Source organism: Hylobates moloch, unplaced genomic scaffold (genome assembly GCF_009828535.3).
Source record: "Hylobates moloch isolate HMO894 unplaced genomic scaffold, HMol_V3 SCAFFOLD_14, whole genome shotgun sequence".
In the NCBI taxonomy this organism is placed as follows: Eukaryota; Metazoa; Chordata; class Mammalia; order Primates; family Hylobatidae; genus Hylobates; species Hylobates moloch.
In genome coordinates, this window is record NW_026652289.1 from 46335109 (window position 1) to 46349868 (window position 14760).

The following is a 14760-nucleotide window of genomic DNA, read 5'->3' on the forward strand; positions in this document are numbered from 1 at the left end:
GCCAGGTACATGCTAAGCATTCAATAAAAATCAGCAATTATTAATATTGTATTACTATCTTTATAAAATCATATAATCAGGATTAAAGGATCTCAAAAGTCATTGGATTAAGCTACTCATCCAATAATTTAATCCCTCCTACAATTTTTCCACCAAGAGATCTCCTAGACTATGATTGAATACTTAGATAACTCTGACTTTTCAAACTTTCTCATATTGAACCAAATTATGCTTAAACCTGTAGTTTTCAACATTTGGAAATACACAGAACAAAAGTAGACCCTTTCATCATGATAGCTCTTTGTGAATTTGAAAATATCTCTAATCATAACCTGTTCTCTAAACTTCCTTGAAACTTACTACCTCTCCCTGAAATTTTCACTTGATCTTTCTCTTTCCCTTCAGCACCAAAATGTTGGAAAGAATAGTGTATAAATAATTGTCTCAACTTCCTCTAGTTTCATTTCTTCTTCAACAGCTTGGATATAGAGTCTGATTCAACAACTCTCCAAGCTGAAGCATGAGGGCTACCCAGGAGTCAAAATAAGATGAAAAACAGAGAGAAATAATAACATTGGCCGTCTTTTATTGAATCCTTTATGGTGTTTGAATCATTATACTAAGAATTTTACATATATTTTCTCACTGAATCATCACTAGGCCCTATGTGAAGTATATATTGGTATTATTATCTCTATTTTACTGTTGAGGAAAACGAGTCTCTGAGAGTTTGAATTTTTCAACATCCTGCAGCTCAAAAGGGTGGTGAGTGGATCCAGGTTTATATGTGGGTGTTTTCTTCCTCCAAAGTCCCTGCACTTAAACACCAGGTTTATAAATAAAGTTAGATGAATATGGGAAGGAAGGAAGAGATAAACCATCAAATCAGTTGATATTATTGTCGTTTACACATTATGTAAAATATATGCTTAAGAAATAAAAAAGAAATATAAGACATGACCTTTTTTCTCATATAGGAAGCTTATAATCTAGCAAATACACACACATATGTACACATGAAAAATGACAAGAGAAGGAAGGATAGCAGTATAAACACATATTTTATATGAGACATCTCTCCTTTTAATTCTTTTTTATATTTAAAAAATTGTTTATAAATATATAGCTATAATGACAGAGGTGGAGATACATAGGCATAGGTACAGCTAATGATAAAGAGAAGGAGATATAAAGATATAGATAAAGACTATAGACAGATATTGATATAGGGATGTAGATATTTAGAGATAGAAGTAAAAACAGAAAAAAAAGATATTTAAAGTAAAACTATGAACCAGAAGGTTATACATCAAATTTAGGACAGTGGTTGTTTTGGGGAGGAAATGAGAGAATAGGACAAGTGTAGGGCTGGGGAGAGAGGAAACATCTGGAATGTTCTGTTTATTTTATATACATAAAAATACCTGCACTGGGCAGTGTGGTACATGTCTGTAATCCCAGCACTTTGGAAGGCCAAGGCAGGAGGATCACTTGAGCCCAGGAATTCAAGACCAGCCTGGGCAACATAGGGAGACCCTGTCTTTACATCAAATTTTAAAAAGCTGGGTGTTGGGGCACAGGCCTGTGACTCAACCTCCCAGGCTCAAGTGATCCCAGCTACTTGGGAGGCTGAGGTGGGAGGATCACTTGAGCCCAGGAGGTTGAGGCTGCAGTGAGCCACAATCCCACTATTGCACTCCAACCTGGGCAACAGAGTGAGATCTTGTCTCGAAAAAAAAAAAAAAAAAGACAGAAATCTGAATAAAAATATAAATAGAAAAGAGAGGGGTATGGAGGGACAGCTTCAAATCTTAATATTAATATTTTCAGCCTTGCATTAGAATCATATAAATGATACTATCCTGTAAGACATTATATTATTTAGATTTATAAAACTATGTTCTCATAAAAGAGAGCCAAACTGTAAATTTGAGGATTACATCACAACTAAGCTTCCTGAAATGAAGGGAGCTCCCCCTCCCCTGGCTTTGGGCACCACTGACCGCCATGCTTCTGTTGGCAGGCAGTGGGCTGCGATCGGCAACTGGGAAGCAATGCCAAGGAGGACAACTGTGGAGTCTGTGCCGGCGATGGCTCCACCTGCAGGCTTGTACGGGGACAATCAAAGTCACACGTTTCTCCTGAAAAAAGTAGGTTTTAAACCCAATACGTTATTACCATCATACAAGATGTATTTTAGACCGTCTATTGCTAGAATAACATTTTCTGAATGTTAAGCTTTTTTAGTTGGAAGTAGCTTTTGTACCAATTTTCTAAAAGTGAAATTTCTTCCAAAAAGTATGTATCAAACTTTTGTTCCCGTTATATCTTCGAAGAGGACCTGTTTCTTTGAACCTTTGCCAATGCAGGGTATTACTGTTTTAAAAAATATATATTTGCCAGTTTTTCAGGTAAATCGTGAAATAATAATTTATTTGTCTTCCTTTGACTGCTAACAAGGTAGAAAATATTGTCATGTATCTATTGACCATTTATACTTTTTAATTTCTCAGTTAGCTATTGAAGCCATTTATCAATTTTCCTATTTGGATGTAGATCTTTTCCTCATTGTTGAGAGCTTTTAATATATCACCAGTACTGACATTTTTTCTGTCATACCTATTTCAAATATGGTTCCAGTTTGTTAATTGACTTTCAGTTTTGTGTAATTAGAGTTTCTAAGTTTCTAAGTATTATGTATTTGGAAATTTCCGTCTTTTCATTTTAATAATATCTGTCCTTTAAAACATCCTTTAGTTTGGGGAATCAGTAAACTTTTTCTGTAAAGGGATAGATAGTCAATATTTTAGGCTTTGCTGGCCATATAGTCTCAACTACTCAACACAGCTGTTGCAGTGTAAAAGCACACACAGACACCTGTAAATAGATCAGCACGGCTACATTCCAGTGAAACTTTATTTACAAATATAGCCTTAAGGCTGAATTTGGCCCTTAGGTTTGTTAACCGCTCCTTTAAAGGAAACAAAAATTATTCATGTATGTTTTCTGGCAGTACTTTTATGGTTTTGTTTTTCTTTATAATAATTCTTTCTGAATACCCCCTTGTTGGTGGTGTTCAGTTATAAATGTAGGTGAGTTCAGCCAAAGATTTGATTTTAAATCTTTTATTCATTTGAATTTAGTTTGATGTAACTTGTAAAGTCGGCATCTTACTTATTTTCCCAAATGCGGAAAGCATTACAGGAGGGGTGGAGGGTTTTTCAGGCAGAGGAAACACAAAGTTCATGGTGTGACACTGGAGAAGAGCCTGGGTTTTTTGAGGAACTCCTAATATGTTGTTCAGGCCTGACTGTACATTGAATAGGATAGAAGATAAGACAGAATGGCATTTGGAGTCAAAGCCTTCATTATTGTGTTTTATTTTTCAGATTAAGTGGAGCCATCAAAGCAATTTAGGCAGTGGAGTGATATGGTTAGGTTAGTGTTTTAGTAAAATAATTCTGGTGGCGTATGGAGGCTGGATTACCTGTCAGATGAGCTTGGAAGCAGGGAGTCCAAATAGGAAGTGTCTTTCAAACTATTCAAGAGTGTTTAAAATCATGAGGCCTTGATCTAGGGTAGCGTGGCAGGAAACGTAGAGGAAGGAACAGGTGGAGGATCTTTAGCATGTAGAATGAACAGAGTTTGGTAATTCCTTGAATGACAGCTATAAGAGAAAAGAAGCAGCTAGAATGGCCCAAATTTTCCATCTTGTGCAGCTGGGTGGACATGTTTGCTATGCATTTGGGTAAGGAATTCATGAAGAGGAGACACATATCAAAGGTGAGACTCCACCTCCCTGAATTTTATTCTCTCCAAAATTTTCACCCCATAAGTATCCAATGCCTAAGTATCTTTCTGATGCCTGCAAACAGATGTTGATTATGTTTTGTTTGTGATTGGAGGGTTTATCTGAAACATGGCTAGTTTATCATGGCTGATAGAAAAACCCCTTGTTGGTGGTATTCAGTTATAAATGTAGGTGAGTTCATCCAAAGAGAGTATGTAGAATATAAGAGGAAGCCAATAATTGCATCGTGAGGAAAAGCTGAAGTCAAAGCATTCAGCCCGGGAAGAAGTTTAAGGGAATCCAGCTGAGAAGGAATGAATAGAGTAAGTAGGTAAATGCAGAACTTAGCAAGAGCAGTACCATGGACCCCAAAGGAATAAGTAATTTCAAAAATGAGATGGGGGTGGCCAGCAATGTTGAATGCTTTTATGAGTTCAACTGGAATAGGGGCCCAAAAGTTTGTCTTTGGCAATTTGAAGGTCATTTGTGATGTGAACAAGAGTGATTTTGATGAACTGCAGGCTGAAATCAAAGCTTGATTGCAATGGATTGATAAGTGAAGAGAATGTATAGAGGGAAGGATTTGCTCAGGACAAGAGGAGGGGAACAGACCAACACCCTGTCAACAACTGGATAGCTCTACAGGGTTGGTTGGAGAACACCGTGAGGTGTTCCAGCCTATTGTCTTTATTTGGCTCTTCATTAGGAGATAGAGTTGGCCACTAGGAGTGAGGGCTCAGAGACTTGAGCCTGTTACCATGAAGGAAAGAAGAAGGAACCATCAACAACAGTACAAAGATAGAGGAGTAGCTGTAAGGGCCTAGCAGATATTGGAAACCATGAATTTATGGAGGTTCCAATTTTTGGACTTCAGGAAGGAGGTGGCTTTGAATGGTGGTATACCAATAAGGAATGTATTCTACTGGAAATCACAGAAAACAACTTAGAAACATTGGAGTTTATAAATATTTTCTAACAAAAAGCCTGGAGTAGGCAGCTAAGGCTGGGGATGCTGTTTTACTGTGTCTTTCAGGAACCAGGCACCTTTCTCTCTTCCTCACATCCTTAGAGGGTGGCTTTTGCCTAAGTGGCTGCAAAGTCATTATTGGACATTGAGATGTTACATCCACATCCCAGATAATAAGGAAGAACATAGTGTGAAAAGCATTTTTTAAATACTCTGTTCTTTATCCAGGAAAGGATATTCTTCCCAGGGAATTTTGCTCCATTGACCAGAATTATGGTGTGTAACACCCTGGCTTCCAAGGAGGCAGGAAACCAAGTAGTTAGCATTCTGTCCATTCTGCTATTACTAATATTGATCAAATGCTTTATAATTCCCAAAGTTCTCTTCAGACTTATCATTTAATTCTACCAGCATTCTTACATTATAATTTGGATAATGTCCTGCCTATTTTACAGATGAGGAAACTAAGGATGAGAAATGTTAAGAAACATCTCCCATAATTAATTATGAAAGGAAATATTGGGAAGTGGTTAAGAAATTGGGGTCTGGAGCCAGCCTTCCAGGGTTAAGTCCTGGGTCTGTTGCTTATGAGCTGTGCAGAGTTATTTAAGTTATTTCACTTCCATGGGTATCTTGGATCTCTAATTTTAAACTGGGAATAACAACAGTACTGCCTTTGTAGAGCTGTTGTCAGGATTTAAAAGATCATCCCATGTTGAGAACTCCAAATAGCATAGTAACTAGAGAGTACTCAGTAAATGCTAGCTGCGTTTTTGTTAAAAATATTACTCATTGGGATACTAAAGGATGTCACACGGATACGGGAGGGGGGGCAGGAAATTGAAGGGTGGGGTCCCTGGCTAGGGCTCTGCCCTTGGGCCTGTGCCCACTGGCCTGGGTGAGGACAGGGACTCTGTTTTCACACCCAAATGTTGCATTTTCCAAGACCACTCTGGCCTGCCATGCCCCCCATTCTGCGTCTATAAAAATCCCAAGACCCTAGCAGTCACACACACAAGTGACTGGATGTTGAGAGGAACACACTGGCAGAAGAACACACAGACGCCGACAGGCCATTGACAGTGGAACGACACAGACACGCAGGGGGAAATTTGGCCGAGGGCGGATGGACGAGATCGCAGCTGCTAACTGACCCGACTCCAGGGGAAGACCACCTTCCCACTCCATCCCCCTTCTGCCTCCCCATCCCCCTTTTGCCTTCCCATCCATCTACTGAGAGCTACCTCTACCATTCAATAAAACCTTGCACTCATTCTCCAAGCCCATGGTACTGGAAAAAATGGATTACACATGGGCTTGGAGAATGAGTGCAAAGGTTTATTGAATGGTGGAGGTAGCTCTCAGCAGATGGATGGGGAGGCAGAAGGGGAATGGAGTGGCAAGGGATACAGAAAGCCCTGCGATACAGAAAGCCCTCTGTCCTTGAGATAAGGCAGAGGTTCTAACTGAGCTGATTAACACAAGCCACCTGTGGACAGCTAAGCTGAAAGAGCACGCTGTAACACGCTGGAACTTTGGGAGCTGTAAACACTCAACTCTAGATGCTGCCTTGGGGTTGGAGCCCCGAGCTCCCCATAACCTGCTTGTCTGCATGCTCCCCCTAGGGGCTTGAGCTGCTGGGCACGGAAGAAGCGAGCCACTCCTCCTGTTGCATGTCCTGAGAGGGGGGATAAGGGAACTTTGCCCCTTTCAATACCTCGTACATACTTTAAGTGTAAATGTGGGTATTTGTAAACATATTTGAAAGTCAACAATCAGTCCGTCTGGGGATTGATTTTAAGAGAGCTACTGCTTGGTATGGAGGAAAACGTTGAAAGTGTGAAAACAGAGTGATTGTAGGACAAACCAAAGTTTTAGGACTCAGATCAGTGAACACAGTTTGAAGAGACAGGCTATACTGAGAAGTGTTCATCCAGGAAGGCATGTGGATGAGCGGAGTAAGGGAGAAAGACAATAGCCAGATCGGGGTGTAATGGAAGTACGTAGAGTTAGTGTTGGCCTTAGAAAGTTTGAAAATCTCATCAGAAAATACCTCGTTTTGTCAGGATCCAAGAAAGATTAGAACTTGAGATAATTCTAACTGAACCAGGGTAAATGCCAAATGAAATTGTGCCAAAGGGCAGTCTTATTTGGAGAAGTGTGCAGAAGAGGTACTGAAATGCAAGATAGTTCATTATTCTCTCTCTCTCTGTCTCTTGATTTTCAGCTTTTGGATTACATATGCTTTTGAGAATCTATTAAAAGTTATGCATTTTCTTTCCAGGAAAATGCATGTGTATTTAGAAGCCCCACATTTGCCATTCTGATTTTTTGTGGGGTTCTCAGACCCCTGATGCCTGTTTAGGACATTCCAAGTTAAGAACCCCTAAAATGTCCTTTTTTTTTTTTAATCAATTTCTACGTAGAAAGGGGAACTGGAGGGCATAGATCCTTCAGTGCAGGGCATGAGTGACATGGTATAAGCCAGGAACATCCCACAGGATGCTAGCATATTATCAGGTTCCGTATGCATGTGATTGAGCTAAGGCTAAAGGTAGCAAAGATTCCTGCCTGCGTGAAAACACAGTCCTTCACCATCTTGATTCTAATTATGGCCCCATCATGTCTGTTACAGCTCTGAAACTGACCAGCTGAAGCTGTTTTTGGCTGGGATTTTTCCCTAGGCCATATGGAAGCACTTCCCTATAATCATGCTTTGTGTGAAAGAAATGTGGGAATTGAAGCCATGTCTCCCTCTGAGTGTGCATCACTGGAGCCTGCGGAATCCACACAGCTCCTACATCCACACCTTGCCAAGAATTCATTCCAATCTTCCCTGGGACTCACCCTGAGTCAGGACATGGCAATGAGATGCTGTTGGCACAGCCCTGCACTGGAGAAAGTGCACAAGGCTGCACACAGGATATCATTTCCATCACGCAGTGAGGCAGACACAAGGTGTAAGAGCCTGGAGCCAAAACCTTTGCTATGAAAAAAATCAGAAATTTATCCAGATACAACACACAGATTTCCTGTTCAGAGGGAAGAGGAGAGAGACAGAACTGACAACCAACATAAACAGCTTTGGATGTTGGAAAAGGAAACTAGAGGCCACTCAGGTATTAAAGAGAGAAAGCTCTAAAAACAACAACAAACATATCTGTTTAAAGAGTCTTGACTTGGCATTTAGAAACTTAGTTTTATTTCCAGGTTTGTTCCTTATTTTGGTCTTGTCCACATCATGGCACACATGTGTGAGGCAAATAAACAAGATCGGCTTGTCTATTCTAAGCTTTTTGTCCATTTTTACGTGGTGGCAGCCAAGCCTATTGATACAGTGATACCTAAGGCCAACTGGGAACACCAGCATTTTGCTCAAGTTTTGACAGTATGAAGATAAACACACACTCTTCTAATGCTTTCCTTGACACAAATGGAATCCTGGTCTAGGTGGATCATGGGGCTGCCTCACAGGGTAATTCTTAAGATTTTTTCCCTTCATCCACTGTTCATTTCTCCTTTGACTGTCACTCCCAAAAACCATTTACAAATTTAACTTATTCCATAACAAGGAAGATTGTATAGGATATAAAGGGTCTGCTAACATGGTAACATGGATTGGTTTTCATTCCCCTGTCTTCCCACATCATCTCTTTCTACCTCCACATTCGTCTTTCTAGGGTGAGATTCTGGTTGGTCATACTCTTCTATCAGAACTGTGGCTGAGAAAGGAATATTCAAACCAAAGACCCTTTTCCTTTTAATGGAATTAAAAGTTGCCCCTCGGGCCGGGCGCGGTGGCTCACGCTTGTAATCCCAGCACTTTGGGAGGCCGAGGCGGGCGGATCACGAGGTCAGGAGATCCAGACCACGGTGAAACCCCGTCTCTACTAAAAATACAAAAAATTAGCCGGGCGTGGTGGCGGGCGCCTGTAGTCCCAGCTACTCGGAGAGGCTGAGGCAGGAGAATGGCGTGAACCCGGGAGGCGGAGCTTGCAGTGAGCCGAGATTGCGCCACTGCACTCCAGCCTGGACGACAGAGCGAGACTCCGTCTCAAAAAAAAAAAAAAAAAAAAAAAAAAGTTGCTGCCTCCTCCATTTAATTCAGCAAGGGAAAGTGTGGCCTGGAAGGAAGACCCTGTGACTAGAAATATAGACTCCTGGGTTCTAGTCCTTGCCTAGCTCTTTTGCACGTTTTTGTTTGTCTTCCGGCCCTGTGCATGAAGAGAGATAATGGAAAAATAGCATGTAGACTGTGTTGCGAAGGAATGTCATAGACTGTATTTTACATGGAGAAGCAGACAGACTGTGAACTCCCTGGCCTCTTCATGAATCGCCTTACACCTATGATAAAATCCACATCCCTCTCCAAAGCCTTTAAAGCCTGTATCATCTGGCCCCTGTGTTACATCATGTGCTGCCATCTGCTCCTCATTCCCTAATCTCCAGTTACACTGGCTTTCTGGGAGATTCCAGAATGTCAGGTGCCCATTCCCCCCATGGGCCTTTGCACCAACCCATCCCCGAACCTGGAACATGTGTCTCCCAGCTCTTCAATGTAGTTACTTCTTTCTCAACCTCGAGCACAAGTGTAGCCTCCTCAGAGAGGCTTTCTTTGACCACTCTATGTAAAGTAGGCCCTTCTCTTTTCTGTTTAGTTCTTGCTTAGCCTTTAGGGAAAGAAGTGGTTATTTCATTTATTTGTTTAATTTGCCTCTCCCACTAGTAAGCTTTATAAGAGCAGGCACCATGTCTATGGTGTTCATCATTTTATTCCTAGTGCTAGTGCAGTACTGAACACATCATAGGAGCTCGGTTAATGTTGAACAAATGAATACATGGCCTTCGCTGGAGATGATTCTGCTTCCTGTTATGATTTCAGTGGGATAAATGATATTGTGCAATAGAACTGGACTAGAAGCCAAAGACTGGGGTAATAAACTCAGTTTGGCCTCTAACAATCTATCTTCTTAGGCAAGATGCTTCACTTACTGGGACCTCAAATTTTTCGTCTGCACAGTGAGCATGGACAATTTATAAGACCTCTTCTAGCTCTGAAAATCTGTTAAGTGTATGTGTAATTTGTTCATTGTTTTAAAAAAAATAGATCTTAGGATTGAATGGAGTTTAGAGAAACAAGTCCCAGGAACTTATATGAAGCAATTTTCCAAACTTTTAATGAAAGACTTGACAGTGATGGCTTGTCTTTATTCTTAAAGGGCCCAGGAAATTTTAGATACACCACAAGAATGGGTTGGTGTGAAGTTTCCTCTTATCTCCCGTGAATGCTACTTGGTTGCCTTTTAACATGTTATTGTCACAACCTGCAAGAGGGAGGTTTAGTTTTTGCACTGACTGCCTCATTGGTATGTGAGCTCCTCAAGAACCTCATGCACCTGGCCCAGTACCTGGCACCCAGTGTGTTTCCAGTGAAGGTGTGTTGACTTGACCTACACAGAATTGAAGAGCCCACTTAGACCAGCATCCCTATGGCAGCAGTCCTTGAGGAATGTGAATTAAAATCAGAAGCAGCTTATTGGTAGCCAAGCACTGCAACACCCGGGGTCATCCAGGAGACCTGACACCTGCTGACCAGCTGAGAGCACTGGGATTATTAGTAAAAATACTTATTGGTAAAATAATAATAATAGTGGCCCCCAGAGTTTGTATGCTTACACTGTGCTATGTATTTGTCATGTATGACATTATTTATTCTTAACATAGCCCTGAAAGGTAGGTACTACTATACCCTCCCCATTTAACAAATGGAGAAATAGGCTCAGTGAAATTAAGCACCTTGGTCAAGGTCTCACAACTGGTGAATGGTCAAGATGGTTCTGACCTCAGAGTTCATGTGCTTAACCACCCTCCCAAAGTGTCTTCCAAGGACAGCTAGATGAGTATGAGGCGAGAGGTGCACCGAGGCTAAGAGTGATGGGACAGGGAACAAAGATAGCACAGAAATGGAGCCAGAGGGGAGCAAAGGCTGCCTCAACCAACCTACCCCTTGTTTCCCCTTGGCAGAGCCCAGCCAGCTCCATGGTTCCTAACCCAGGGTGCACATCAGGAGCACTTGGGGAACTTGTCCCATGTTCTAATCCTCAGGCCCCACCCTAGAATTTTGAGGGGTAAATCTGGGCAATTGTAGGTTGCCAAACTTCCCAGGTGGCCGCTGGTGCATGCCTTTGGCTAACGCCTCTGCTTTTCAGTGTCTGATGCCCCACTACAGAGTCGGAAGGCAGATGACTGTTTTATCCTCACCAGCCTCCTGATTTCTTAGAGGCAGTATAAAGGGCAGAAAATGACAGTTGCACTATGATGCTCGAGAACATCTGGACAGATATTTGTTATTAGATGCTGTGTGACTTAGTCCCATCTCCTGCATGCTGTTCCAAAGCTAGCCCTGCCAATGAGCACAGAAGCATACATTATTAGTCAGTCTGCCTGTTACCATGGTCTTTTGAGGTAAAGGCAATTTAGGCCAGTAAATAAACATACCTCAGGTTGGGAGCAGATGTTTCTGTATAGGAGCTAAGGGCTGAAGAGACTCATTTGCAGATTCAGCAATCAGAGACTTTAGTAATGTGGCCTAACAGCTCAAGGCATGCGAGTCACTTTTCAGTTTGCAGCCGATTGTTCTTAACAAGGCAAAGCTCTGCTGTGTTCCTCCCTTCCTTTGTAAAAAATTTGCTGTTAATTTCCTACATTTGCTTTTCTACTTTTGCTTACTGGCATACTGCATTTTTCTCACCCCCGTTTGCAAAGTAGTGTATAGACAGTCCTCCAGCTGCAGAATCAGTGTTGCTACCCATTGACTTTTCCTTTTCTCGCCTTCCAAAATCCCCCACTGCTCCTACAGAATGACAGATGAGCTTGAAGCAAACCTTACTATCCTACTTTTGAAAAATTGTGCAGACCCTGTTCTTCACGTTGCTGGAGTGCAATGGTGTAATCTCAGTTCACTGCAGCCTCCACCTCCCGGGTTCAAGTGATTCTCCTGCCTCAGCCTCCTGAATAGCTGGGATTACAGTCACGTGCCACCATGCCCGGCCAATTTTGTATTTTTAATAGAGATGGAGTTTCACCATGTTGGTCAGGCTGGTCTTGAACTCCTGACCTCAGGTGATCCACTTGCATCAGCCTCCCAAAGTGCTGGGATTACAGGCGTGAGCCACCATGCCCTGCCTCGGTAACTCTTTTTAGTCTAAGTGATGACAAATAGTTATGGGTGTGTGAGGGCATTAACAAACACTTTTTTTTTTCAGTTTACAAAATGTTTTCACAACATTATCTGATTTTAAAAAATGCATTCCTTAAAAATAAAACCTATTTTTTTGTAATTTTCTATAGGGTTCAAATTATTAGCATTAGCATGTATTTAAAAACTTTTCTTATTTTTTTAAAAAACTACTTTATGTCTTGGGAATGGTGTGTGTGTGTGTGTGTGTGTGTGTGTGTGTGTGTGTGTGTGTTTGAATCTAAATAGCAGAAGGAGAAAATAAATGCAGGTTCTAGAAATGTAACATGAAAAATACTCGACAGAAAATTTTGTTCAGAAAAAAAAGCCCCCAAAAATAAAAAAATAAACAAAACAAAAATAGAAAAGTTGGGTGAGGTTGTCAAAGTGAGAGTCACTAAGACATCCTTTTCCTTGTTTTACCTTGGAATGTATATATTTAGATTGATGTAGTTCTGGTTGAACTTTATAGTGAAAATAAATGATCTGATATAAATTACAGTGCTTCTGGGCTGAAACTGATGTTTATTGATTAGTTAATATTGTGTGGACAATTTATTTCCTGTACCTCTTGCTACTTAGCAAAGCTGTGATAGCCAGCAGGAAATGAGACATAGAAAAAATATGATGGAACAGCTGGACTTGAGCATTTATGTGTGGGAGGGAAAGTCAGTGAATCTTAGGTCAGTCCAGTGATTGCAAAATCAAACAAGTGAAACCCATAAAATGAAACTGTGTGATGAGTGAATTTGAGTTTATACAGCATCACTTGGTCTCATAGTAGAAGGATTTAAAAGTGTAGTTTTGGGTCCTTACCCTGGTTCTAATGCTTAGGAAAACTGTGATCTTGGGCAAGTCACTTTAACCTTGTAAAATTTAATTGTCTCAATTGTAGAAATGAGTTTTCATTAGAATGAATGAGGTAATTTATCTCAAGTTCCTTAGCATGTTGCCTGGTGGCAGAGTAAGTGCTCAACATGGTTTTAATAATAACTTATACTTACCCAACCCCTAATTGGCACCAGGTTCTTTTCTAAGCCCTTTGCATATATTACCTCATTGAACACTCATAACAACCCCTTGAAACCGGTATTCCTATTATCCTCATTTCACAGATGGAACTGAGGCACAGAGAGGGTAAATAACTTGCCCAAGGTCACACAGCAAATGGCGGTGCTGGTATTCCAACTCAGGTTGTCTGGCTCCAGAATCTGTGATCATAACCACTATACCATATTGCCTCTCTCAGTAGTTTATAGAGTAAAAATAATGCAAATGGCATTTAAAGAGTGACAAGAAGGAGCTCTGGTAGATGGCACAGTGAGTAGCAGTATCAAGAATCTCTTACCACCAAATTTCAGTGAGACAGTTTTGGAATAATTCCAAACAATGAATGTGATCAGCAGGAACCAGTTACCACCATCAACAACAAATCTAGGTGTCCCAGACATGAGCCTACTGTTAGCAACACCATAGGATGGGATGGAGAGGAAGCCTTTTCTATCCATCTTACATGTTTTCTTTTTTAAATTAGACATGGTCGCCTAGGCTGAATGCAATAATGTAATCATGGCTCACTGCAGCCTCAACGTCCTGGGTTCAAGGGATCCTCCTGCCTCAGCCTCTTAAGTAGGTGGCACTACAGGCATGTATGACCACACCTGGCTAATTTTTAAATTTTTGGTTGAGACAAGGTCTCACTATGTTGTCCAGGCTGATCTCAAACTGCTAACCTCAAGTGATCTCTTATGTTAACCTCCCAAAGTCCTGGGATTAAAGGCATGAGCCACCACACCCAGCCACCATCCAATATGTTTTCAATAATTGGCTTATAGACCATTAGAAAGTATAAGATTTCAAAGCAGGCTTAGAATCAGACCTGCTTGGCAATGCCATCTGCATTCTTCTGATAGAAGGTTTCAGGCAGTCTATACTGAGCTTGTGCTGAACCACAAGCAGCAGTCTGCTCTTTCTTACTGTATTTAGAATTGCTTCCTCTCTTTATTGTCGCCTCCAGCCCCAGGTCTACCTCCAGACCGAGGGGGGTCTTTACCAGGAGGCCATTTGTCTGCGATTTATGAATGGCTCATTCTGAAGGGCAAGATAAAGAAAGCGTGGGTAATAGTCTTTGTATCAGTACAAGTAGAATTTCAAGCAAAAATACAAAATGAGTACTTTGTGGATAATCAAAAAACAGTTTAAAGAATTTGTGAACCAAATGCCATTACATCAAAATATGTAAAGAAAAATCCCCTGTAGTTAATATAAGATGAAACTGAAATCAGTGAAACTTCTGAGAGACTTTAATACATTGAAGTAAGTGAAAATTACATAAAGAATCTGTGCAATATAATTACTAATGTTACATTAATAGGTAACAGAGCATTGCATGGTGAGGAAATACACCTTCTTTTCAAACATTTATGCACCATAATACAAAAACTGATTCTGTGCAAGCCTCCAAGGAAGATTAGAAAAAAAAAAATCCAAGTAAAACACAAACCATCAGAAGAGACCTCGCCCTGCAGCTGCACCCATCCATTCCCTGTTTCTTCCTGCTACAGAGGCACAAATGTCTGTCTTCCTTTCCAAGACTAATTAATCCCTCCATCTGTGTTCTGCATTCCAGCTCCTCTGTGTCCTCAGAGGACTCACTCCACCCATCATCCCTTCTCTTTCCTTTATCTTCTTTCACTCTCTCTTTCCTATCAGTGTTAATATGACCAGCGGCTCTCTTCCCATCTTAAATAAAAGTATAATTTTAAA

General features: G+C 40.9%; 1 protein-coding gene across 2 annotated transcripts in view; it reads left to right on the forward strand.

Annotated features, from left to right (window-relative positions):
- The window catches only part of ADAMTSL3 (ADAMTS like 3), a 392111-nt gene that overhangs the window by 178490 nt on the left and 198861 nt on the right, over positions 1-14760 (forward strand). For both annotated transcript variants that reach the window (XM_032174471.2, XM_032174470.2), the window contains exon 6: positions 2024-2150. In XM_032174471.2, coding sequence (XP_032030362.1) covers positions 2024-2150 — 127 coding nt within the window. The remainder of the gene's footprint in view (positions 1-2023; positions 2151-14760) is intronic.